We start from the raw sequence: 27542 nt of genomic DNA on the forward strand, positions 1-27542 counted from the left end.
TTCCATCTTCTGTTATCTTTTTTGGTTTCTTTCTTCAGTGTCATAAAAAGATTTTATCATTTAAGTCTTTCACTTGCTTAGTTAGGGTTGCCGTATGAAATATATAAATAGGCTATTGTGATAGTTGTTGTTTCCCTGATTGGTTTTTCAGTTCATTTGTCATTTTTATATAGGAGAGCTACTGAATTTTGTAGATCAATCTTTGTGTATTTAATTTTGCATCTTTCTACTTTGCTCAAAGTGTCTATCAACTGTAGAAGTTTCTAGTGTCACTTATGTATATAATCACACCATCTGCAAATAAGGAGATTTTAACTTCTTCTGTTTCTAGTTATAGCCCCATGATCTTCAGTTGTCCTATTGCCCTAGCTAAGACTTCAGGTACTATATTAAGTAGATATGGAGAGATTAGATATTAGTTTCTCTCCATTTAGGTTGATATTGGCTGTGGGCTTACTGTATATGATCGTTACCATGTTTTAGTATGTCCCTTGTATCCCCAGTGTCTTCAGGACCTTTTTCATGAAGAAGTGTTGAATTCTGTCAAAAGCCTTTTCTTCATCTAATGAGATGATCATGTGGTTTTTGTCTTTTAGTCTATTTATGTGGTGGATTGCATTATCAATTTTTGTCTGTTGAGCCATCCCTCATCTCTGGAATGAAGCCTACTTGATAGGTGAATAATCTTTTTGATGTGTTTTTATATTCATTGAGAGCATTTGATTGAGAAATTTTGCATTTACATTCATCAGGGGAATTGTTCTACAGTTTTTTTTCTTTGTTGGATTTTTGTGTGGTTTAAGTATCAGGATAATTGTGGCCTTATAAACAGAATTAGGCAGTGTTCTTTCATTATAATTTGAGAAGTATTGGTGTTAATTCTTTGAATTTCAGTCTGGTAGAATATGCTCTGAAGCTATCTGGCCCTGAGGTTTTTTTTTTTTTTTGGTTGAAAGATTTTAATTGCTACTTCTATGTCTCTGGGATTCATGGATCTGTTTAGGTTGATTGTATGATCTAGATTTAGCTATAGTAGATTTTTATCGATATTTTCCTGGGTGTAGTAGTCTGGGCTGGCATTTGTGATCACTTAGAGCTTTTTGAACATCTGTCCATGCCATTTCTGTCTTTTAGTGTAGGGGTCGTCCTTCCACGCCACCCACATCCCACGAGTTCCATATTGTCCTAGGGGTTAAAGCACAAGACGCACACACACAGATACAGAGTTCCAGTCATCCTCAAGAAGAGAATGCCCCTTTATTCAACTAAATCCAGGGTTAAAATACCTTTGGCCCCAGTAAAGGAAAACTCCTCCCACCCAGTGGGGGCTGGGGAAACTGGCCTCTGTGGGAGTTTTTCCCCAGGCAGGTGGTCGAGGGTACAAGGCAATGTCAGACAGGTTAGATGGGCCTTGGTGCCTGAGCTTCTTTGAGGCAGGTTGAGAAATTACCATTTTAAAGTAAAATAGATCCCTCAGGCTAATGTACCAGGCTGTAGCAGAACCAAGGACTGAACTAGCAGGAAGCTTAGCTGGTTAGCATAAACATTATTTGCATCCAGTATTTTGGTCTCAAGGATCAGGGAGGACAGGGTCCCACATTTTAGAGTCTCCATTGATAAGTCAGTTGTTATTCTAATGGGTCTGCCTTTACTGTTGACTTGCTCATTTTCCCTTGCAGCTTTTCATATTCTTTCTTTGTTCTGTACTTTCAGTGTTTTAATTATTGTGTGTTGTGGGGAGTTTCTTTTCTGGTTCAGTCTATTTGGTGTTTTGTGTGCTTCTTGTACCTTTATAAGCACATGTTCCTAATTTTTTTTCAAATTTATTTATTTATTTGTTTATAAAAATTTCGACTTCCTCCCCTCCTCCCCATACCCTCCCATTCCCCCCACTTCCTTTCCTCCTTCCCCCCACTCCCTCTCCTCCTCCCTCTCCAGTCCTAAGAGCAGTCAGGGTTTCCTGCCCTGTGGGAAATTCAAGTTCCTCCCCTCTCCCTCCAGGTCCAGGAAGGTGAGCATCCAAACAGACTAGGATCCCAAAAAGCCAGTACATGCAGACGAAACAAGACCCAGTGACATTGACAATGGCTTCTCAGTCAGCCCCCATGTCAGCCACATTCAGAGACTCCGGTTTGATCACATGCTCATTCAGTCCCAGTCCAGCTGGCCTGACTTCCTTGTTCATGTTCATGTTCTCCCTCCTTCTGTTCGTCATTTGGACCTTGGGGGCTCAGTCAAGTGCTCCAATGTGGGTCTCTGTCTCTATCTCCGTCCATCGTCGGATGAAGGTTCCCTCTGATCCTGCCTTCCTTGCTCACGTTCTCCCTCCTTCTGCTTCTCATTTGGACCTAGGGAGTTAAGTCCAGTGTTCCAATATGTGTCTCTGTCTCTATCTCCATCCATCGCCAGATGAAGGTTCTATGGTGATATGCAAAATATTCATCAGTATGGTTATGGCCCAAGGCCAGTTCAGGCACCCTCTTCTCTGCTGCCCAGGGACCAATCTGGGGACCTCTCCTTGGGCCTGGGAACCCCTCTGGAATCAAGTCTCTTGCAAACCCTAAAATGGCTCCCTTAGTTGAGATATATACTTCCCTGCTCCCATATCCATCCTTCCTCCCTCCCCCCATCCCATTCCCCCAAGCCATCCCCAATCCTCCCCCTCTCCCTTCTCCTTAACCATCTCCCCTTACTTCCACCCCCCACCCCCCATGCACCCAAGTTTGCCTGGCAATCTTGTCTACTTCCAATATCCAGGAGGACAACTATACCACAGTTTCCCCTCCCAGTTATTCTCCCCCACCTCCCTTCTATCCCATGCCAGTCTACTACTCCTCCATTTGTATTCAGAAAAAGTCATGACCCCCATAGATATCAACAAAATGTGGCATACCAAGTTGCAGTAAGACTAAGTTTCTCCCCTTGGAATTAATGCTGACAAGGCAACCCAGTATGAGGAATAGATGCCCAACCAACAACAAAAGAGTTAGAGACAGCCCCTTCTCCCACTGTTAGCAGTGCCACAAGAATATTAATACTTAAAGGATTTTTAAGGCTAAAACATGACAGATATGAAACATAAAGTTCTAGTCTTTTAAAAGCTAACTTATTGTAGACAATTAAAAAATACAAGTTAATAATAGTCAGATATCATCAATGTACTGATATAATTAATTAAAGGGATAACCCTTAGTTCCTTATATAGGTTTTTAAAGTCAAGCTTAAAACAAGTAATTAGTAAAAAAGTTTGTCTAATCAGATATACCTGGACAACCCTCTAAGCACTTCAGAGATCTGCAGAATATGGCGTTTATGGCAATTAAAAGTTTATATCAGATAAAGACTCCCAGATCCTAGCAGTGGCCCAAGATCTCCAAAAAAGTGTATTTCCTACTTTCTCTTCTATGAGGTTGAGGTCTTTGATCCATTTGTACTTGAATTTTGTGCATGGTGATAGATATGGGACTATTTTCATTCTTCTACATGTTATCACTGGATATCAACATATAGAAGAACCATCAGCACCACTTGTTAAATATGCTTTCTTTTTTCCATTTGATATTTTTGCTTCTTTGTCAAAAATCAGGTGTTCGTAGATGTGTGAATTGATATCCAGGTCTTCCATTCGGTTCCATTGGTCCCCCTGTCTGTTCCTATGCCAATACCAGGCTGTTTTCAGTACTGTAGCTCTATAGTAGAGTTTGAAGTCAGGGATTGTGATGCCTCCAGAAGTTCTTTTATTGTACAGGATTGTTTTGGCTATCCTGGAATTTTTGCTTTTCCATATGAAGTTGAGTACCATTCTTTAGAGGTCTGTGAAGAATTTTGCTGGGATTTTGATGGGCATTGTGTTGAATCTGTAGATTGCTGTTAGTAAGATTGCCATTTTTACTATGTTAATTCTGCCTATTCAAGAGCATGGGAAATCTTTCCACTTTCTGGTGTCTTCTTCAAAGATTTAAAGTTCTTGTTATACAAGTCTTCCATTTGTTTGAATAGAGTTACTTTGAGATATTATTATGCTATTTGTGGCTGTTGTGAAGAGTGTTGATTCTCTGATTTCTTCCTCAGCCCTTTTATCATCTGTGTACATGGAGGTCTACTGATTTTTTTGACTTAATCTTGTATCCTGCTACATTACTGAAAGTGTTTATGAGTTTTACAAGTTCCTTAGTACCATTTTTGGTGTTGCTTATGTAAACTATCATATCATCATCAAACAGTGAGAGTTTGACCTCTTCTCTTCCAATTTGTATCCCCTTGATCTCCTTTTGATGTCTTATTGCTCTAGCTAGGACCTCAAGAACAATATTGAATAGATATGGAGAGAGTGGATAACCTTGTTCCTGATTTCAGTGGAATGACTGGGAGTTTCTCTCCGTTTAGTTTGATGTTGGCTGTTAGCTTATTGTATATTGACTTTATTATGTTTAGGTATATTCCTTGTATCCCTGCTCTCTCCAAAAAGGGATGTTGTATTTTGACATCAGCTTTTTCAGCATCTAATGAGATGATCATGTGGTTTTATTTTCCAGTTTGTTTATGTGGTGGATTACGTTTACAGATTTTCATATGTTGAACCATCCCTGCATCTCTGGGATGAAACCAATTTGATCATGGTGGATGATGGTTCTGATGTGTTCTTGGTTTCGATTTGCTAGTATTTTATTTAGTCTTTTTGCATCGATGTTCATGAGTATGATTTGTCTGTAATTCTCTTTCTTAGTAATGTCTTTCTGTGATTTGGGTATCAGGGTAATTGTTGTCTCATAAAAAGAGTTTGGCAATGTTCCTTATTGTGTGGAATAATTTGAGGAGTATTGGTATTAGTTTTTCTTTGAAAGTCTGTAGAATTCTGAGCTGAAACTATCTGGTCCTGGGCTTTTTTGGGTTGAGAGATTTTTGATGACTGTTTCTATTTCTTCAGCAGTTATAAGTCTGTTTTATTTGCTTATCTGGTCTTGATTTAATTTTTGTAAGTGATATTTATCCAGAAAGTTGTCCATTTCCTTTAATTTTTCTGATTTTGGTGAGTACAGATTTTCGAAATATGACCTGATGATTCTCTGTATTTCCTCCATATCTGTTGTTATGTCCCTCTTTTCATTTCTGATTTTGTTAATTTGGATATTCTCTCTGTGCCTTTTGGTTATTTTGGATAAAGGTTTGTCTATTTTGTTGATTTTTTTTGAAGAGCCAACTCTTTTTCTCATTGATTCTTTGTACTGTTTTCTTTGTTTCTATTTTGTTGATTTCAGCTCTCAATATAATTATTTCTTGCCATATAGTTCTTTTAGGTAAGTTTGCTTGTTTTTCTTCTAAAGTTTTCAAATGTTCTGTTAATTTACTAGTGTGGGATTTTTTTCAAGCTTCATTATGTAGGCATTTAGTGCTATGAACTTTCCTCTTACCACTGCTGTTATTGTAACCCATAAATTTGGGTATGTTGTGTAGTCATTTTCATTGATTTAAATTAGGAAGTCTTTAATTTCTCCCTTTATTTCTTCCTTGACCCATTGATGATTGAGCTGAGCATTATTTAATTTCCATGTTTTTGTGGGCTTTCTGGAATTAGTATTGCTGTTGACTTCTAGTTTTGTTTTGTTTTTTAATTTTAAGATCTATTATTGTCTTTAATGTGATAAATACATACTTTTATATAGTTTTAACAGCAAGAATATAGCGAAGATCAATTGTGGTTGTTTGAATGAGAAATGACCCCATTAGATTTGTTAACAGAAGAATTTGTCCCAATTGGTAGCACTATTTGGGGTAAACTAGGAAATGCTGACGATGAAAAAAGTTCATTACTGGAAACAGATATTCCATGTTGAAAAATCTAAAACACTTCCAGTTTCTCTTTCTACATCATGTTTGTAGAATATGAGCTCTCAACTTCTTTCTCCAGCTACCATGCCTGTCACTCAATAACTCTGGTTCCCTGTAATGGTGCACCTTTATCTCTCTACAATCAAATGCCAAAATAAACTCTCTCTCTCTCACTCTCTCTCTCTCTCTCTCTCTCTCTCTCTCTCTCTTTTACATTGGGTCATGATATTTTACAACAGCAGTGAGGACACTAATCTTTCCATTTAGATAGGAAGCAACATGAACTGTAAGTGGATGTATTATGTGGTTATAAACACCTATGTTTTATATACTAGTCTTGAAATTTAAACAAGATTATTTTTTATAGCTCCTGTTAAAGGAACGTGTGAAATAATTATGTTTCTCCTATTCAATAAATTGCCTTAAAACTGTTCTCTGCCAGTATGATGGCTTTATTTGAACAGAAATAATTTTTTTTTTGTTTATTCAAGTATCCGAAAACACTCTTTCCACTTCCTCCCCTCCTCCCAATACCCTCCCACTCCCCCCACTCCCTTTCCTCCTCCCTCACCATTCCCAAGAGCAGTCCAGGTTTCCTGTCCTGTGGGGAATCCAAGTTCCTCCCACTTCCCTCCGGGTCCAGGAAGGTGAGCATCCAAACAGGCCAGGATCCCAAAAAGCCAGTCCATGCAGACGAAACAAGACCCAGTGCTATTGTCAATGGTTTCTCAGTCTTCATTTGGACCTCAGGGGCTCAGTCAGCCCCCATGTCAACCACATTCAGAGAATCCAGTTTGATCAAATGCTCGTTCAGTCCCAGTCCAGCTGCCCTTGGTGAGCTCTCATTCGATCAGTCCCCTTGTATCAGTGGGAGAACGCACCCTTCGTGGTCCTGACTTCCAGTACTCCAATGTGGGTCTCCGTCTCTATCTCCATCCATCGTTGGATGAAGGCCCCCTCTGATTTTGCTTTCCTTGCTCACGATCTCCCTCCCTCTGCTTCTCATTTGGACCTAGGGAGTTAAGTCCAGTGTTCCAATATGTGTCTCTGTCTCTATCTCCATCCATCGCCATATGAAGGTTCTGTGGTGACATGCAAAATATTCGTCAGTATGGTTATGGGCCAAGGCCAGTTCAGGCACCCTCTCCTCTGCTGCCAGGGAACAAACTGGGGACCTCTCCTTGGGCCTGGGAACCCCTCCAGAATCAAGTCTCTTGCAAACCCTAAAATGGCTCCCTTAGTTGAGATATGAATTTCCCTGCTCCCAGAACCATCCTTCCTCCCTCCCCCCCCCATTCCCCCAAGCCATCCCCAATCCTCCCCCACTCCCCTCTCTCTAACCATCTTCCCCTACTTCGACCCCCCACCCCCCATGCACCCGAGTTTGCCTGGCATTCTTGCTTAGTTCTAATATCCACAAGGATAACTATATGATTTTCTTCAGGTTCACCTTCTTATTTAGCTTCTCTAGGATCACAAATTATAGACTCACAGACCTTTAACTATGGCTAGAATCCACTTATGAGTGAGTACATACCATATTCCTCTTTTTGGGTCTGGCTTACCTCACTCAGTAAACGTTTTCTATTTCCATCCATTTGCATGCAAAATTCAAGATGTCATTGTTTTTTACCTCTGAGGAAAACTCTAATGTGTATATGTTCCACACCTTTTTTAACCATTCTTCTATTGAGGGGCACCTAGGTTGTTTCCATGTTCTGGCTATTACAAATAGTGCAGCTATGAACATAGTTGAACAAATACTTTTGTAGTATGATAGGTCATCTCTTGGGTATATTCCCAAGAGTGGAATTGCTGGGTCCTGAGGGAGGTTGACTCCCAGTTTCCTGAGAAACCGCCACACTGATTTCCACAGCGGCTGTACAAGATTGCATTCACACCAACAATGGATGAGTGTTCCCCTCACTCCATATCCTCTCCAGCATAGGCTATCATTGGTGTTTTTGAGTTTAGCTATTCTGACAGGTGTAAGATGGTATCTCAAAGTGGTTTTGATTTGCATTTCCCTGATCGCTAAGGAGGTTGAGCATGTCCTTAAATGTCTTCTGGCCATTCGAAGTTCATCTGTTGTGAATTCTCTGTTCAGTTTAGTACCCCATTTTTTAATTGGGTTAATTAGAGATTTAGTGTCTAGTTTCTTGAGTTCTTTGTATATTTTGGGTATCAGACCTTTGTCTGATGAGGGGTTGGTGAAGATCTTCTCCCAGTCCGAAGGTAGCCTTTTTGTCTTACTGACAGTGTCCTTTGCTTTACAGAAGCTTCTCAGTTTCAGTAGGTCCCATCTATTCATTGTTTCTCTTATTGTCTGTGCTACTGGGGTTCTACTTAGGAAGTGGCCTCCTTTGCCTATATCTTGTAGACTACTTCCCACTTTCTCTTCTATCAGGTTCAAAGTGGACAGATTATTGTTGAGGTCTTTAATCCATTTGGACTTGAGTTTTGTGCATGGTGATAGATATGGATCTACTTTCATTCTTCTACAGGTTGACATCCAGTTATGCCAGCACCATTTGTTAAAGATGCTTTCCTTCTTCCATTTTATACCTTTAGCTCCCTTGTCGAATATTAGGTGTTCATAGGTTTGTGGGTTAATATCTGGGTCTTCTATTCGATTCCATAGGTCGACTTCTCTGTTCTTATGCCAATACTAAGCTGTTTTCAATATTGTAGCTCTGAAATAGAGTTTAAAGTCAGGGATGGTAATGCCTCCAGAAGTTCCTTTATTGTATAAGATTGTTTTGGCTATCCTGGGTTTTTTGTTTTGCCATATAAACTTGATTATTGTTCTCTCAAGGTCTGTGAAGAAGTTTGAAAGGATTTTGATGGGGATTGCATTGAATCTATAGATTGCTTTTGGTAGAATTGCCATTTTTACTATGTTGATTCTTCCAATCCAAGAGCAGGGGAGGTCTTTCAATTTTCTGGTATCCTCCTCAATTTCTTTCTTCAAAGACTTAAAGTTCTTGTCAAATAGGTCTTTCACTTCCTTGGTTAGAGTAACCCCAAGATATTTTATGCTATTTGTGGCTATCATGAAAGGTGATGTTTCTCTGATTTCCCGCTCTACTTCTTTATCCATTGTGTATAGGAGTGCCACTGATTTTTTTGGAGTTGATCTTGTATCCTGCCACATTACTAAAGGTGTTTATCAGCTGTAGGAGTTCTTTGGTAGAGTTTTTAGGGTCGCTTATGTACACTATCATATCGTCAGCAAATAACGAAAGTTTAACTTCATCCTTTCCAATTTGAATCCCCTTGATCTCCTTATGTTGTCTTATTGCTATTGCTAGAACTTCAAGCACTATATTGAAGAGGTATGGAGAGAGTGGACAGCCTTGTCGTGTTCCTGATTTTAGTGGAAAGGCTTTAAGTTTCTCTCCATTCAATTTGATGTTAGCTGTCGGCTTGCTGTATATTGCTTTTATTATATTTAGGTATGATCCTTGTATCCCCAGTCTCTCTAACACCTTTATCATAAATGGGTGTTGAATCTTGTCAAATGCTTTTTCAGCATCCAATGAAATGATCATATGGTTTTTTCTTTCAGTTTATTTATATGATGGATTACATTGATAGATTTGCATATGTTGAACCAGCCCTGCATCTCTGGGATGAAGCCTACTTGATCATAATGGATAATTTTTCTAATGTGTTCTTGGATTCGGTTTGCCAGTATTTTATTGAGAATTTTCGCGTCGATGTTCATGAGTGAGATTGGCTTGTAATTCTCTTTCTTGGTTGTGTTTTTGTGTGGTTTTGGTATCAGGGTAACTGTAGCTTCATAAAAGGAGTTTGGCAATGACTCTTCTGTTTCTATATTGTGGAATACATTAAGAAGTATAGGTATTAGCTCTTCCTGGAAGTTCTGGTAGAATTCTGCATTGAAACCATCTGATCCTGGGCTTTTTTTTTGCTAGGGAGATTTTTGATAACAGCTTCTAATTTTTCACGACTAACAGGTCTATTTAGATTGTTCACCTGTTCTTGGTTCAACTTTGGTATATGGTACTTATCTAAAAAGATGTCCATTTCTTTTACATTTTCCAGCTTTGTGGCATATAAACTTTCGTAGTAAGATCTAATGATTCTCGGAATTTCCTCTGTGTCTGTGGTTATGTCCCCCTTTTCATTTCTGATCTTTTTAATTTGCATGTTCTCTCTCTGCCGTTTGATTAGTTTGGATAGGGGTTTGTCGATCTTGTTGATTTTCTCCAAGAACCAGCTTTTTGTTTCATTGATTCTTTGGATTGTTTTCTGTGTTTCTATTTTGTTGATTTCAGCCCTCAGTTTGATTATTTCCAGTCTTCTACTCCTCCTGGGTAAATCAGCTTCTTTTTTTTCTAGAGCTTTCAAGTGTGCTGTTAAGTCTCCAATGTGTGCTTTCTCCGTTTTCTTTAATTGGGCACTTAGTGCTATGAACTTTCCTCTTAGCACTGCTTTCATAGTGTCCCATAGGATTGAGTATGTTGTGTCTTTATTTTCATTAAATTCAAGGACTTTAATTTCTTTCTTTATTTCTTCCTTGACCCAGGGGTGATTTAATAGTTGACAGTTCAACTTCCGTGAGTTTGATGGCTTCCTGGGGGTAGCATTGTTGTTGAATACTAACTTTAATCCATGGTGGTCTGACAAGACACAGGTGGTTACTAATATTTTTTTTGTATCTGTGGAAGTTTGCTTTGTTACCAAGTATGTGGTCAGTTTTTGAGAAGGTTCCATGGGCTGCAGAGAAGAAGGTATAGTCTTTCCTATTTGGGTGGAATGTTCTGTAGATATCTGTTAAGTCCATTTGATTCAATACCTCCAATAATTCTCTTATTTCACTGTTGGGTTTCTGTCTGATTGATCTGTCCATTGGTGAGAGAGGTGTGTTGAAGTCTCCTACTATTAGTGTGTGTGGTTTGATGACTGCCTTGAGTTCTAGAAGTGTTTCTTTTACATAAGTGGGTGCCTTTATATTAGGGGCATAGATATTCAGGACTGAGACTTTCTCCTGATGAATTGTTCCTGTTATGAGTATGAAATGTCCATCTCTATCTCTTCTGATAGATTTTAGTTTGAAGTCAACTTTGTTAGATATTAGAATGGCCACACCTGCTTGTTTCTTAGGTCCGTTTGCTTGGAAAACCTTTTCCCAGCCCTTTACTCTGAGTAGATGTCTGTCTTTGTGGTTGAGGTGTGTTTCTTGTAAACAGCAGAATGTTGGATCCTGTTTTCGTATCCAATCTCTAAGTCTGTGCCTTTTTATAGGTGAATTGAGTCCATTGATATTAAGTGATATTAATGACCAGTGGTTGTTGACTCCGGTCAGTTTTTTGGGTGGTAGAGTGTATGTGTTTTCCTTCTTTGAGTTGTGCTTGTGAAGGGTCGCTAGATGTCTGAGTTATTATAGGCAGTGTTGGGAATGTTGGATTCCTTGGGTTGTGATTTGCCTTCTAATACTTTCTGTAAGGCTGGATTTGTAGCTACGTATTGTTTAAATTTGTTTTTATCCTGGAATATTTTGTTTTCTCAGTTGATAGTGAACGATAGCTTGGCTGGGTATAGTAGTCTGGGCTTGCATCCATGGTCTCTTAGTTTCTGCAGTACCTCTATCCAGGACCTTCTGGCTTTCATGGTTTCCATAGAAAAGTCTGGTGTAAGTCTGATAAGTTTACCTTTATAAGTTACTTGATCTTTATCCTTTGCAGCTCTTAATATTCTTTCTTTAATCTGTTTTGTGTTTTGATTATTATATGGCGAGGTGATTTTTTTTTTTGATCCAGTCTATTCGGTGTTCTGTATGCTTCTTGAACCTTCATAGGGATATCGTTCTTTAGGTTGGGGAAGTTTTCTTCTATAATTTTGTTGAATATATTTTCTGGACCCTTGATCAGCAATTCTTCTCCTTCTTCAATTCCTATTATTTTTAGATTCGTTTTTTTTTGTTGTGTCCCACAATTTCTGAATGTTCTGTGATGAGAATTTGTTGGATTTGCTGTTTTCTTTGGTCAGAGCGTTTAATTTCTCTATGGTGTCCTCTGAGAGTCTGAGATTCTTTCTTCTATCTCTTGTATTCTGTTGGTTATGCTTGTTTCTGAAGTCTCTGTTCGTTTACCTTGATTTTCCATAGCCAGCCGGCCCTCGGTTTGTGATTTCTTCATTGACTCCATTTCAGTTTTCAAATCTTGAACTGTTTCCATTACCTGTTTGATTGTTTTTTCTTGGTTTCCCAGAATTTCATTTATGGATTTACTCATTTCTTCAAACTTTTTGGTATATTTCTCTTCCATTTCTTTACTCATTTCCTCAATCTTTTTGTTATACTTATCTTCCATTTCTTTACGGCAGATTTTCACTTCCTGTTTAAGTTCCTCTATTATTTTCATAAAGATCTGCTTAGAGTCAATTTCTTCTATTTCTTCTGGAGTAGGGTGTTCAATTCTTCTAGTTTCGTGCTCCCTGGATTCTGGAGATGTCATGTCATGTCTTTCATATGTTTAATTTCTTTTTCTTGGTTTTCTTTAATTGATTTGATGATGTCTTCCAATTTTTTGTTTGTCTTTTCATCCATTTCTTTGAGGGAATTTCTCATTTCCTTTTTAAGCCTTTCAAACATTCTCCTGAAGTTATTTATTAGGTCATTTTCTTCTGCTTCATCTATATTTGGTTGTTCAAGTCTTGCTGCTGTAGAGTTTTTAGGTTTTACTGGTGTCATGTTGCTTTTTGTGGTGTTGCATGTGTTCTTACCTTTTCTACTCATCTTTTCCTCTAGTAAGTGTGTTTGGAGCTGTCAGTGATTCTGTTGACTAATGTTCTAAGTACCAGTGACTCCAAAGCTCAGATGGTTCTTCCTTGTGGTACAGTCAGTGCCATGGTTATAGTTACCATGTTGGTCACTCCGTGTTCCTGGAGGTCGCTCAGCACTCCCAGGCTTTGCTCAGCTCCCTTGGAGTTTGCTGTCTCAGACCTACTCTAGTCTAGGTTGCTGACTCAGACCTGTTTCTGTAAATGTCCCTGGTCTGGATCCATTCCTGCAGAGGTCCATGGCTTAGGTTTGGTCCTGTAAAGGACTCTGGCTCCAATCTACTCCCTCTGAGTTCCCAAGATCAGGTGTACCCACACCTGCATAGGACCTGGCTCAGGCTTTCTCCTTCAGATGTCAAAGACTCACACTCAGACCCGCAGAGGTTTCTGGTTCCTGCCTATTCCCTTTGACGTCCCAGACCAATGCCTGGACCCACAGAAGTCTTGCCTCAGGCCTATGACCTCTGAGGTCCCAGACTCACGCCTGGGCCCGCAGAGATCTCTGGTTCTTGCCTACTCCCTCGATCCCAGATTCACGCGCAGACCGCAGGAATGATTGGGATTCTAGGTTTGATATTTGGTCCCAGTTGGGTGGGTGTTTCATTCCTTGGTTTCTCTTTCTGTCTCTGGATCTTAGGGAAGTGTGGTGGCTCTGTGTTGCCTGGAGGGGAGTGCTTCTGTAGGTTAGTGGGTTGTACAGAGGAATAAATGTGGGCCAGGAGAAAAGGCTGAGACAGGCATCAAAAAAGAGCTAAGGGAATCCTACTCACACCTAGTGCTGTGCTTCACAGGGACTTGGAGGAGTGGTGGGAAGAGGGTTACAGTAAGGCTTAGAATTATCTAGAGAGGTAGGGATGAAAGGGGAAGGAGTGCCCTGGGTCTGAACCAGGTGTTGCAGTCTACAGTGAATTAAGCTGAGGTAGGAGAGGCACATGGAATCCAGATGTTTGTTACAGGACTGAGGGTGGCAATAGAGAGATCATAGTGGAAGAGAGGAAGGATAGTGTGGTTTACGTACCTGAGGTCCTGCCAGGTGTGGCCACTGGGGATTCTGTATAGAAAATGTTTTTAGGATTGGGGGCATGACAGGAAAGAAAGGGGATGGACTACAAGTGGGGTTGAAAGAATAAACAGGAAGAAAGAAAGATGGGTCTGCTGCAAGGTTAGGTGGAGTCTCCAGGGAAGGAAGACAGGGAGGACAAGACCCTGCGAGCAGTCTGTTACAGAGCTGGAGATGTGCCTGGGGAAATTACAATGTTGGACAGGAAGGAAAGTGAAGATGGCCCGCCTGTATTTGTTTTCTTTATGATAGTCATTCTCATGCAGTTAGTGCTAGGGTGTCTTTTCATACATTTTTGGCCATGTGTACTTCTTTTCAAAACTCTGTGTTCACTTTATTTATTTTGACTGCTTAGGGTTTTAAGTTTATATTAATTACCTGTTTGAAACACAACTGGCAAAAATTCCCTCCCATCTTCAGGTTATCTTTACTATTTCCTCCTTCAGAAACGTCATGTCTATTCCTATTACTGGGAGTTTGTTATATTTTCCTTAACTTTTTCAGTTTCAAGATTCACATTAAGGTGGTTAATTCATTCTGATTTTATTTTTATGTAGGATGAGAAATAGGAGTCTAGTTTCATTCTTTTAAATGTGGATATCCAGTTTTCCCATATTTCTCAGCAAAATTTATTGAAATATCTCTTTTAATTTATGGTTTGTACCTCTACACAATCAGATGACTTAAGTGGTGACATACGTGGTGGTTTTTTTTTTCATTTTCTTTATTCTTTTGTCTTCTCTTCTCCAGACTTTTCATTCTTCTTCAGCCTCCTTTCAAGAGCCCCTCCTCCCACCCCACCTCCATTCCCTGAAGGGAGGCTTTTGGTGTAGACCCTTCCATCCCATTCTCCTCAGACTTACCCTTAGTCCTGCTGCCTCCCACCCCACCTCCATTCCCCTGGGACTCCACCACTTGCTGCAGGACTCAGGGTCCCTTTAACTCTTTCCCACTGTCCCTTCCAGCCTTACCTTCTATCCCATCTCCATTTCTCTATGTCACCTGCCAAGCCACAGGCACACTTTCTACTCAGGCACACAGGGCTGAAACACAGGCAATTTGTATTCTCTCTTCTGTTCTCTCTAGAGTTATTGTTCATCCTAAAGCAGCTGCAGAGCCCCTCTCCCACCTAGTTTCACTCCATGAGAACAGCACTTCTTCATGAGGACCCTAATTCCTCTAGCTCTTCCCAGCTACTCTTCTCAGCCTTTTCTCCTAGCCTACCTTCATTCCTTTGAGTTACCCTCCGACCCATAAAACTGTTCTTTTCTATCAGGAGCCTCAAATCCACCACACATGCCTAGGACCTAGAGTAGGCAATAGCAACCAAATAACAGAACATTCACACAACAAAGAGAACAGTTAGCTACTCCAAGGTACACTTCAGATATCATAAATCTAGATGCCTAGAAGATCCTAGTGCATATCACATATATGAACAGTAAGACAATATTTTTCCTCCAGAAGCCAGCAACTGTATTGCAATAGGCCCTGAGAAAAGCTATTTAGTTAAAGCACAGGGAAAGACTTCAAAATCACAACAATGAATATGTTCAAGTATCTTAGAGTCTGAATAAATGCCTTTATGAAAACACAAATAGTTTAATGAAAAAAATTTAAGACATGAAAGTGCAATTTAACAAAGAAATAGAAACACTAAAGGAACCAAAACTGAAATAAAACCCAGAGTAGAAATTTAAAAATGTAGACTGTAAAAACAAAAATCTCAGAGGAAAGCCTCACCAACATATTACAAGACATATCAGAGAGAATTTCAGTTATTGAAGACTGTAAACAGTCACAACAAAAAACTACTAAACAAAGCTACTCCATGGAAAGAAAAGCAGTTTATTGGGGCAAACTGCTAGGCTGTTTCAAGTAGCACAGTATAGCACCCAGCCACAAAAGCTTATTGGGTTTTATATGGGTAGATAACAGGGGAAATAATTTGGGGGCCAGAACGGCCAAGTGGTGAGCATGGGAACTATTTTAGAAAGATGAGGCCCTAACAGTTGCAATTAGGAACGATCAACCACTTTTAAAAGCTTCTGAGATATATTTAAGGTTTCTGTTTCCTAGCAAAATCTAGGCCACATGGTGGTCCAGCCTTCATCTTAAAACATTATCCCCAGAACTACCATTTGGGGCCAGTTTTGTGACCTAACAAAGATAAAAAGTAGAAGAAATGAATAGTTCAGTTAAAGTGGTAAAACATTTCTATTGGTTTGTGTGCTGTGCTGTTTTGTTAATATGGATGTTTGATACGCTTTGAAACCAGTGCTTTTTCTCGTCAGGGTCTTCTGTACATCTAAATCCCCCATTTAGTATATATTGACATAGATTAATATAGCCTTTGTTGTGTTGGTATATATTCCTTTTATTCCTAGTATCCGTAGAATTTTTGTCATGAAGTGATGTTGAACTTTGTCAAGGCATTTTCTGCATCTGTTTAGGTTATCATGTGATTTCTAGTTCGTAATTTGTGTGCTATGTTACATTTGTTGATTTGTTATATATGTTGAACTATTCACCATGGACTCAGGCCTATTAGTGTCTACTGTGACCTTAGCTTGAAGGAATTTACACCAGTAAAGGTGGCTCTGAAGCCACCATAGGCCATGTCTTCTACTGTCTAAATGTGACGCAGTGTTTGTAGGATTCGTGAATTGTGATTGTCCTTTGTTTTCAGGTGTCCCTAGAATAGTTCAGTCTCAAACAATAGCCCTTTATATAATTTTTGGAGAGGCCTCCTTACTGTTTTTCACAGTACCTGTGCTAATTTACATTCTCACTAACAGTTGTTCAAGGCATCCAGTTTTTCAACCACAACAGCATTTGAATTCTATTTGATATGAGCCCTTCTTACTGGGTTGTGATGATACCTCATTCTGATTTTGTTTTGCTTTTACCAGGGTTGGTGACATTGAGCATTTTTCAAATGTTTATTAGAGATTTGTACGTCTTCTATTGAGGCATGCCTATTTAGATCTATTGCCTATTTTATTTGGTCTATTTAGGATTATTTGTTGTGGGTTTTTTGTAGTTCCTTGTATATTCTAGTATGGATAAGCATCTAACAAATGTTTTCTCCTAGTCTCCTGTTTCTTCACTCTGCCAGTTGTTTCCTGTACAGATGTTTTCAGTATGATGGAAAGTATTTCTCCTGTGTTTTCAGAGCTTCATATCTTATATTTATGATTTTTTTCCACTTTGATTTGACTTTCATACAGCATGAAAGGATGTCAAGTTTCTGTATTTTGAATGCTGCTTTCTTAGCATCATGTTTTGAAGTGACTGATATTTCTCCAGTGTATAATTCTAGTGCCTTTGTCAAAAAATTTTTAATGTAGTAGTTGCTTATAACACGAGGTCCTGCTTATTGAGGTTTCTGTCCTGCCCAGTTCCCACAGCCAGTAAATCCCAAAGAAAATACACAGAAGCCTACATTAATCATAAACTGATTGGCCCATTAGCTCAGGCTTTGTATTAGCTCTTATCACTTATTATTATTCTCATCTATTCTCATCTATTCTCATCTATTTTAGCCACATGGCTCAGTACCTTTCTCAGTAGGGCAGAGCACATCTTGCTTCTTCAATGGATGGGCCAGGACTGCTCAAAGAGCTTCCTTCTTCCCAGAATACTCCTGCTCTCATTGCCCCACCTCTACTTCCTGTCTGGTTTTCCCACCTATACTTCCTTCCTGGCTACCGACCAATCAGCATTTATTTATAATATAATTGACAGAATATAGAATTGTCCCGCACCATTCCCCCACTTTTTTTTTAAGAAAACAAGAATATCCATAGTCCATTTTTGGGAATGTGGGCATAGTATCCAGGCTACTTCCGGCTGGTTGGGGGCACTGATAATCTTATGGGGACCTAAAGAAAATTTAGAATTATGATCAAGTCCTGACTGGAGTATTCTGTGAGTCTTGATCATCTCAGGCAGCAGTCTTGAATCTGTTCTGGATGTAGAACTCAGATATCCGGGCCATCTGTTCCTACCAGAGATTTCTCAGGTGGCCTTACTTGATCAAGCCTGATTTTTCTTTACTCCACAGCCTCTCATTTCTTGTGGAAACAAAAGCAAATCCTCTTCTCCAAAGTAACATACTTTTGACTTCAATTTTGAAGTAAAGGTATTTTCAAAATACCTATCTTGAATTAATTCAACAGCATTTATATTCAAATATCTTCTAGCAGCTGTTGCTCCGTCCTCAGCATTCAAATAATTCAAAGAGAGCACAATAACATACAGTATCAAGATTCTCTGTATATTTTTCATCTTTATGTGGCTTTATTTTAACCTCTATTTCTTTCATTTTTACTTTTAACTTTTGGCTTTTGGAGATAGGGTTTCTGTGTATCTTTGTCCTGGAACTCATTCTGTAGACCAGGTTGTTCTTGAACTCACAGAGATCTGCCTGTCTCTGCCTCCCAAGTGCTTGGATTAAAGGTGTGTGCTACCACACCTTGATTTCACAGAGATCTGTCTGCCTCTGCTTCTCAAACCTTGGGATTAAAAGTTTGTGGCACCACATCTTGAACTCACAGAGGTTTATCTGCCTCTGCCTCTCAGGCATTGGGATTAAAGGTTTGTACCACCACACCCAACTACTCTCTTTTTTATTTTAAGGACTTTAACCTTTAGCCTGCATATAATTTTAACACAGTGTAAACCATTTAGAGGTTTTCTTCGACTTTGAATCTTTCTTTTACTGTATATCTCTCTTTTTCTGACCACATGAGTCTTTAATTTGCTAAGCAATATGGAGAGGATTAAAGCCGTGGCTTTGACGGCTAGATCCAGCCCATTTTTTAGCTTTCTGAGATTTCAGCATCATGGCTGAGGTACTAGCCAGAGCCATGTTTATTGCCACAACTCTATGGGGTTTCAAGGTCCTTGCCAGCAAGCAAGTGGCAACAGTGTGTCCACAAACGACACTCAAATGCTCTCTCTGTAGCCTGACTTCCTGCCTCAAAGAGTCAGAGTTTGCACTGGCAGGATGGCCCAGAAAGCTGGCATTTTAAAATGACACACCTTTTTTCCTGCTATGGCCGAAAACCAAACAGCATGCAGTCAGCTTTTATTAACACCATTTAAGTGTTTCGTGACAGGACCTCTTAAAGAGCTGCAGGGTTTTGCAGCTAAAGCTGAGTCAAGAAACCTCTCTTAAATGAGAGCGTTTGCGTCTAGCAAGCAGAGCAGATCCGAGAAATTACTGCTACCAAGAAGCCATGCTTTACTCTATTCTTTTCTGTATAGAATTACTTCCCAAGCTCTGGGAAGTAAGGAAGTAAGTAACCATCATATAAGGTTTTATATGGATGTAGTTGTCCACGTGGGTGTCATTGTGTTACATGAAGGCCGGGCTTGTGGCGGTTTCTGTCCTGCCCAGTTCCCATAGCCAGTAAATCCCAAAGAAAATACACAGAAGTCTACATTAATCATAAACTGATTGACCCATTAGCTTAGGCTTTGTATTAGCTCTTATCACTTATATTAACCCATTATTCTTATCTATGTTAGCCACATGACTCAGTACCTTTCTCAGCAGGGCATTTCACATCTTGCTTCTTCAGTGGATGGGCCAGGAATGCACAAAGAGCTTCTTCTTCCCAAGAATGCTCCTTTTCTCATTGCCCCACCTCTACTTCCTGTCCTGCACCAGTTGCTTAAGTTTATTTCTATGTGCCTATTCAGTTCCATTGGTCTTGGTGTCTTTCTTTTTGGCCAGTACCTTAATGCTACTTTAGTTACTAGGTTTCAGATGTATGTCTTGGAAGATGCTATTATCCTTCCAGCTTTGATCTTTTATGTCTCACTTCTTTGACTATATGCATTGGTTTGCATATTCATATAGATTTCAGGATCCTTTGCCTGGTTCTGTGAATGCAGCCATTACAATTTTGATGAGGATTGCTATACAATGCCTATGCCTTCTCCTCTATGTAAAATCCTTCCCCATCTTTTTTATAGCTATTTTAAATATAATATTTATAGCATTGCAAATAAATCATCCAACATTTTTTTTAAGTTTCCCTGGGCCTAGGGAAATGGCTCTATGGGTAAAATCACCTGCCATGCAAGCACGAGGACTTGAGTTCAAGTCTTCCTGAACCAGTGTAAAAAGTTAGACATGGCGGGAACATTGTATAACCCCAGTGTTGCAGTAGACAGAGACAGGAAAGATGCCTGGGGCTAACTGACCTCCAGTCTAAGTCCAGGTTAGATGACAAGCCCTGTGTCCAGTGAAGAAGGTGGAGAGACATACCACAGGGCACCTGATGGCCTCCTCTGCCCTCACACTTGTATGCGACTATATGTGTCCCCCATGTATCCTCACAAAGCATAGGTACATGTTTACACAGGCAACACAAATGCTTTTCTTCTTTTAGCTCCTCCCTACGCTCTCTAGTGTGTTTCTTATCAACAGCTCAATAGTCTATACAATAATATGAACAGGTGTTAACTTCTTGGACAGTGTATTACACCTAGCCTGTTAGGTGCCTTGAGGAAGGAGAGAGACAACACCTATGGGATACAAAGGTTTTATTGAATCACCACATAAGTGAGTTACTGATCAATCACAGTTGCATGACAAGGACTCAGGAGCTTTGTTTCTCCTGACAGTCCCAAGCTGGGGCAAAAGTGGGGTTTATAAGCACAAAAATCACAAACATTTGGTGCCAGGCTATGGTTACAATTTCCACCAATCTGGAATTAGAGACAAGGGGCTTCCTTGAGTGTCCCATCATTGTCAGCCAATATACAGTGCAAATATTTCAGTTCAACCAATCAGATTCATTTGTTCCTTTTCATTAGGAACAGCCTTAAAGAAGTAAAGATGCATAATGATGATTTCTGTGGTTTCGGAAAGAGGTTGATCAGCCATTGGAAAGTTCTTAGCTCCCCTAGGGCTTGGGAACCTGAACTTTACTTCACCCTGTAGGTAAAATGCAATCTGAAGTAAAATGGCAATACTCAGATCAAGGTGCTTTTGCCTGCTCCCTTCAATAGCTGGGTAAATGGAAATATACATACCCTATAATCCAGGAGTTCCACCTTCAAGTTCATGCACCCAGAATTTCCTGGCATGTGAACAAAGATGCACACACACACCCACACACACACACACACACACACACATGAATATTTAACCATTGCCTGTGAAAGAAATTAATAAAAAAGTAAATGTCCATAAATAGAGTAATTTGCTAAATTTAATATATTTAGATATTTCAATTATCCAGCAAAGAGTTATATTGAATGAACTAAATATATAGATAGCAAAAATTTAAATCTTACAAGATTAAGGAAGGTAAGCAGTAGAATAATACAGTATAATATTTAGATTTCAGAACACAGTACTACTTTAGATATGGAGTTTTTAAAAAGATAGGGCTATTTTATTATTTTTTATTATTTTTTTATTATTTTTTGAAACTTTTCTACATTTGGAAACATTTCTGAAGTAGTTGAAAGAACAAGAGAAAGAAAGGTCCCAACAAGAATATTTATCTTTTGCTTTAAACTGTGACCATATTTTAGAATTTCTTCTTGTATGTTCAAAATATTTTTAATAACTGTGTTAAAATGAGAAGAGGTTTCTGATTAAGCATACTGTATTTCTTGAGAACTCCTCAACCACAGTAAATGTTTCACACTAGGACTGGCTTTGATGGTGTGTACTTGTAAGCCCAGCGCTTGGAAGCTGAGCTTCCAGTGAGCTTCAAGTTTCAGGACCCTAAGTTATATAGCGAAATCCCTTTCTCAGGAAAGCAACAGCAGCAACAAAATAACCAGAAATCCGTATGTGATTAGCTCCACTATCTCCATTAGACATCAAAACCCAATGATGCTCAGTTTCCCTGTTTATAGTTCTATTGTCTATATATAGCATACATAGATCTTATATTGTTTAAATCGCCTCTTGATTACATGTAATGTCTAGCACAATGTAAATGCTAAGTAAACAATTAGCTTTCTGGGTTGTAGGAATGATAACAAGGTAAAAAGTCAGTTTCTACTCAGAATGTTTTTGTTCTGCAATTAATTAAGCCCATAATTGAACCCTCATAGGGTTATGTGCCGTAGGTACAGACTTTAGGTATATTTTGTCTACTGATATTTCTTTCTGAAAAGTCATTTTAATGTCATAATTGTGGTTTTGCAGAATAATAAATCTAAGCTAAATTTAAATCTATTGCACATAACTAAAATGTATTATTATAGGGATTTCTAAGTTCAATCACTCCCTTAGAGTGTTACATTACTCTGATGTGAATTATATGTGAATCTGTCTGCCAATATTGTTCAGACAACTTAAGTTAAAATGCTTAACGTTCAGAATGTGGCTCTCTGAAATGGTTCAGCGCCCTCTTGTGGCAAGAAAAGTATTTTTTAAAGGTTTGTTTTAAAAGTTTTGCAGAACAGTGAGTTGGGCTATTTTCCAAAAGATTTGTTAATTTTACCTTTAATTATGTTGGGAGCTGTGTACTAGTGAATACGTGTGTCTGTGGAAGACAGAGGCATTGTACCGCCCCCACCCCATGTTTGGGAATTAAAGGCAAACGTGAGTCTCTGGACATGCTACTAGAAACTGAACTGCTGAGCCATCTCTGTAGCCCCTACTTTAAAAATTGTAGATCAGTTTCCAAAGCCAAACCACACACACCGAAAACCCACCCAGAAGGTAATAATACAATAATATGAATTCATTTTTTTATTTCAGAACCAAGTGGATATGCTGCTTCAGGAAATGGCAGATGAAGCTGGGTAAGGTGTTGTTAGTTGAGTGCTTTTGAATAATCTTGATTTAATAGAGGTTCTAAAATTTGATGAAATAGGGTTAGAGTGTGGCTAAGTGTTTTTTGACTAATATATGTGAGGTCCTGAACTGGAGCATAGCACTACTAAACACTACTATGGATTGAAAATTTTGTCTTTAAAACCTTCCTGTAGCAGTAAACAAACAAACAAATCTCTTTCAGTGGGGTGATGTGAAGTTGGGCAGCTGCATTAAATTTTTTAAACCTCAGCTGTGTAGTTGGTTCCTCGAGGACCTCTGAATCAACTGAACAGGGCCTGTATAACTTCTCAGAGACTGAAACAGCAAGGACACAGCCTACACAGGTCTCCAACAGGTCCTCTGTGTACATATTATAGCTCTCAGCTAAGTGTTTTTATGGGACTCCTGGATGTGTGAACCAGCGGGCCTCTGATCTTTGCACCTTCTCTTAGGGCTCTTTTCCTTCTGTCGGAAGCCTTTTCTTTTCTAGTGAGAGACAGAAAAGGAAGGGAGGCAGAGGAGAGGGGAGGTGGGAAGGAGAGGAACTGGGAGGAGTGGACCGTGGGGAAACTACAATCAAAGTATATAGTATGAGAAAATGTATTTTCAACAAGTGAAAGTTATACTTAACATTTAAAGCATAAAAAACTAAATCTAAAGTAAATAAAATGAAAAAAAATCTTTAAAATTTTAATTCAAATAAGAAGAAAGAAATTTCTGGTTCCTACTAAGAGAATTCAGGAACTGGATACTAAAATGGAAATAAAACAAAAATACTAAATCTGGGTGTTAAGGCTACATTTTTCTTTGAATTTTTGACAGTTTATTAATTTGCCTTCACAGTAAAAAGGACAAATAATATCCAGAAAATAGAGTACAACAGATGATGATTATTTTGCTCATTTGTTTAGTGCATTAGATCATGTCTCAGGCTTTTCTATTCCAATATTATACCACCTGTATGGATTACTATTTGAACTCAAGAAAAACACTTTAAAATCGTCAGTCATGTATCCAAAATTGTTCTGAAGACATTCAAGTTCTATTTTCATGTAAACATAATTTTTATTTAAAGTGATAAAAGGATATAGTAGCCAAGTTTGCAGTACCTACTTGATTATTATAAAATGTCTATGTTAACATTCATTTGATATGATTATTTGTAAATTCATCTTTAGCCTTGATCTCAATATGGAGCTCCCACAGGGGCAGACAGGCTCTGTTGGTGCAAGTGTTGCTTCTACGGAGCAGGTAGAGGTTGAATTTTTTTTATTCATATACTTATTTATATTTAAATTTAAAATTTGGGAAATGTATGATTTATAAGATATGTATATATTTGTATACAAGGAAATATATATTCACTTTTTATAAAGAGTATTTTTCTACTATGACACATCATTAAAATGAACAAAACCTGTGCAGCCAGTAGCTGTGTAATAGTGGGCATTTTCAATTTTCATGCACATTTCATTTTTTAGATTGTTTTGGTAACATTTATAGCTGCTGTTCTAAGTTCTTAAGTTTCTTTTTAGCTGTTTAAGAAAACTAAATGCCTAATGTTTATATAAATTTTATAAACAAGATTTTAAATTGTATTTAAAATGTAAAGGGGTTAAATGTTTTAATGGTTCATATCTGTCACAGCCTTCGATGATTTGTAAATTTGGCTTTCTCTAGGATGAACTGTCGCAGAGGCTTGCTCGTCTTCGTGATCAAGTGTAACTTAAATAACTGGTGCTTCTGTTTCCTCCACGTGTGTCTGAAACAGCCTCTATGTTTGTATATATAAAGTTGCACTCTAGTTAGAAAAACACCATACATGCCAGAATGGTTGAACATTATTTATATATGATGCTTTATTTTGCCTTGTGTAATTTGCAGTGCATTGAGAAATTCCAGGGAATTTCCACATTGGCAGATTTTATAGTTCGGAATATTATGTGTAAAGGTGTAAGGTACATACTTTTGTAGATGTCTTTGACAAAGCTAGCATTAATTTTCTTTATATTATACATCTTCCTCAAATAGTAGAGAAACATCTAGCAGCAGAGTACTACTAACTAAAATAATTTTGTCAGAGTAAGCTTTGGGTTTTTTTTATTGAAAGGAATTTTCAGTCATTGTGATGAAATGTGATTTTGTAAAAATAAAAACAAGGAAAGCATGTTTATTTAATATGTTTACATAGCCCCAAGCGTCACAAAATAGGCTGTATCATTTTCTATAGGACTTATAAAAATTATTTTTATTTTGTATGTGTGGTTGTTTTGCCTGCATGTATAACTGTAATACTTGTGTGCCTGGTGTCCACAGAGGCCAGAAGAGGACATTGAATCCCCTGGAACTGGAGTTACAGACAGTTGTGAACCAACGTGTGGAGGCTGGGAACTGAACCCAGCCCTTCCAGAAGAATAGCCAGTGCTCTTAACTCTTGGGCCATATACCCAGCCCATTTTGTTTAGTTTTGTTGTAGGGTTGTTTTTTTAAACTCAGCATGGGAATATGTAATGCAGAGTAGTCTCAGACTCAGTGATCCTTCAGTCATGGTCTCTTGACTTATGCTATCACACCCAGTTCATTTGCTATGATTCATGGGTTTTTCACTATGTACATTCATTATTTTTCTATTGCTTTGATAAAATACCATCTCCAAAAATGACTTAGGGAAGAAAGGAGTTATTTTAGTTTATGGTTCTAGAGGGGTGAGGGGTCATCGTAGCGGGGAGGCATGCAGCAGGAGCAGGCAGCTGAGCTGTCACATCTTCAGTGGCAAATACAAAGCAGAGCAATGGACTGGAATTGGGACAGGACTATAGCTCTCAAAACCCACCCCAGTGGCAGATTTTGTTCAGCAAATTCTCAAATTCGCATAACTCCCGAAACCTCACCATTAGCTGAGAAACAAGTTTTCAGATGCATGGACCTGTGGACAAGATTTCTCATTCACACCACCACAATCCTCTCCCTGGCTCCCATAGGCCTGTGACCATATCATAATGTAAAGTTGTTTATTTAAACTTTAAAGGTGACCATAGTCTTTCTCAGTATGAACACTGTTTCAAATTTCAAAGTCCAACATCTCTTGTGAGACTCAAGGCAATCCCTTAACTGTAGCCACCTATAAATCTAAAAGCAATTAGCAGACTTCTAACATTCAATGACACAAAATAAACATTATCATTTTAAAAGGGAAGAATGGGAGCATAGTGAGGAAGTACTGGACTGCAGAAAGACTGAAACCTAGCAGGGCAAACAAGCAAAACCTGTAGCTCCATGTCTGATGTCTGGATCTAAAGGAAGTTGAGGCTTACCAGGCTAAAAGGAGCCAATCTGGACTCTGCCTGGTGCTGTCAGAGGTCCTGATCGTGCCTGGCCAATGAGGGGCGGCCCCACATTTTCAATGGATTGGAATGCCTGGGCGCTAGGAGGGTATTTAAGGTTCTCCCCATTGCTAAATAAACAAGTCTGCTATGTCCCTTTCACCGGATTCCCCAAGTCTGTGTTGTTGACATCGAGCCTTCCTGCCCTCTCCCCTGAGGAAGACATTAGGGCTCAGCTACATGGGACTTTACTTTCAAAGACTTACGTGGCTTAACCTCCAAGCTGTGCTGCCTACAATAACAGCGCACTCCCTAGTACCAATTTCTATATTAGTTACTTTTCTCGTTCTGTGATTAAGCACCATGGCCAGCAGCAATTTATAAAGAGTTTATTTTGGCTTACTGTTCCAGAGAGATAAGAAAAAGTCCATCAAGGCAGGGGGAGGCTTGGAAACAAGAGCAAGAAGCTGAGAGATCACATCTTCCATGACAAACATGAAGCAGACCCAGCAAAATGGAAGTGGGGCTAGGCGATACACTCCCAATGCCTGTCCCTGGTGATGTAATTCTTCCAGCAAAGTTGTACAGTGACCTATACCATAACCTTTCCAAACAGCACCACCAATTGGTGATCATAGTTTCAAATATGGGGGACCTTTCTCATTCAAACCACCACATTGTGTAAGGAGAAACACAGTAAATGTTTACTTTGTTTTTGTCAGCTGTTAAGTTTAAATTATTGCAGTTTTATCCAATTGTTTAATGATGACTGTTGGTTAAACTGTTGTTTTGGTGTTTTTTTTTTTTTGAGACAAGCTTTTTCCATAGCTTTTGGAGCCTGTTGTGGAACTAGCTCTTTAGACCAGACTAGCCTAGAACTCACAGAGATCAGCCTGCCTCTGCCTCCCAAATGCTGGGATTAAAGGTGTGTGCTACCACCACCTGGCTGTTCATTCAAGTTTTAAGACCTTTTCATTGACAATTTTTTACATTACTAGGAAATTTCTGCAAAACTAATCTGAAGAAATTAAGGCATGTTCCTCTTTAAATTTTCTGTTTGCAACATATTGTTACAGTCCCCAAGAGGCTCTTTTTCTGGCAATTCCTAGGTGATTGGCCATGGCAAGGTGAAGTTGAATGTCTTCTTAGGCAGCAGCTATCAGAAACTCATGGAAGTAGACAGTGACCATGAACATTGTACTTTTTATGAGAAGTACTTGGCCACAGATGTTGCTGCTGATGCTCTGGGTGAAGACTGGAGAGGTTAGGTAGTCTAGATCTGTGGTAAGAAGGACACACAAGGATTTCCAATGAAGCAAGACATCTTGACCTTTGCCAGAGTGCACCTGCTCTTGAGTAAAGGTTATTCTTATTGTAGCCAGGGCGAACTAAGGAAAGAAAGCACATACCTGTTCAGGGATGCATTATACGTTGTTGTGGGATATTTTGATCACACTCTTTACACTCCTGGGGCTGACAATAACATTTACCTTGAATTGGAGGGCAGAGATAGCTGCTAGCTGACCAAATTAGCAATAGAGATTTTGGAGGACACAGGAAATATGGAGAGACACAGGAAGTAGTAGGGAGAGGCTTAGATTCAAAGATCCTTTTGGATCAAGGAAAGAGAGAGGGGAAGTCACTGGTCACTTCTCCATCAATTTTTGATCAATCAGACTTTTACTTCAATATCTGATTCCCAAGTTTTATTGCTGAAATAATAATG

The 27542-nt window shown here is 39.0% G+C and overlaps 1 protein-coding gene across 1 annotated transcript in view; it reads left to right on the forward strand.

Moving 5' to 3' along the window:
• The window catches only part of LOC125389392 (charged multivesicular body protein 1B2), a 60124-nt gene extending 35373 nt beyond the window's left edge, over nucleotides 1-24751 (forward strand). Inside the window, exons 6-8 of the mRNA XM_048417949.3 lie at nucleotides 22437-22480; nucleotides 23672-23744; nucleotides 24174-24751. Of these exons, the coding sequence (XP_048273906.1) occupies nucleotides 22437-22480; nucleotides 23672-23744; nucleotides 24174-24218 (162 nt within the window). The 3' untranslated portion in view covers nucleotides 24219-24751. The remainder of the gene's footprint in view (nucleotides 1-22436; nucleotides 22481-23671; nucleotides 23745-24173) is intronic.
• Nucleotides 24752-27542: the final 2791 nt, after the last annotated feature.

The sequence above is a fragment of the Myodes glareolus genome, chromosome X, assembly GCF_982192425.1.
Source record: "Myodes glareolus chromosome X, mMyoGla1.1, whole genome shotgun sequence".
Lineage (NCBI taxonomy): Eukaryota > Metazoa > Chordata > Mammalia > Rodentia > Cricetidae > Myodes > Myodes glareolus.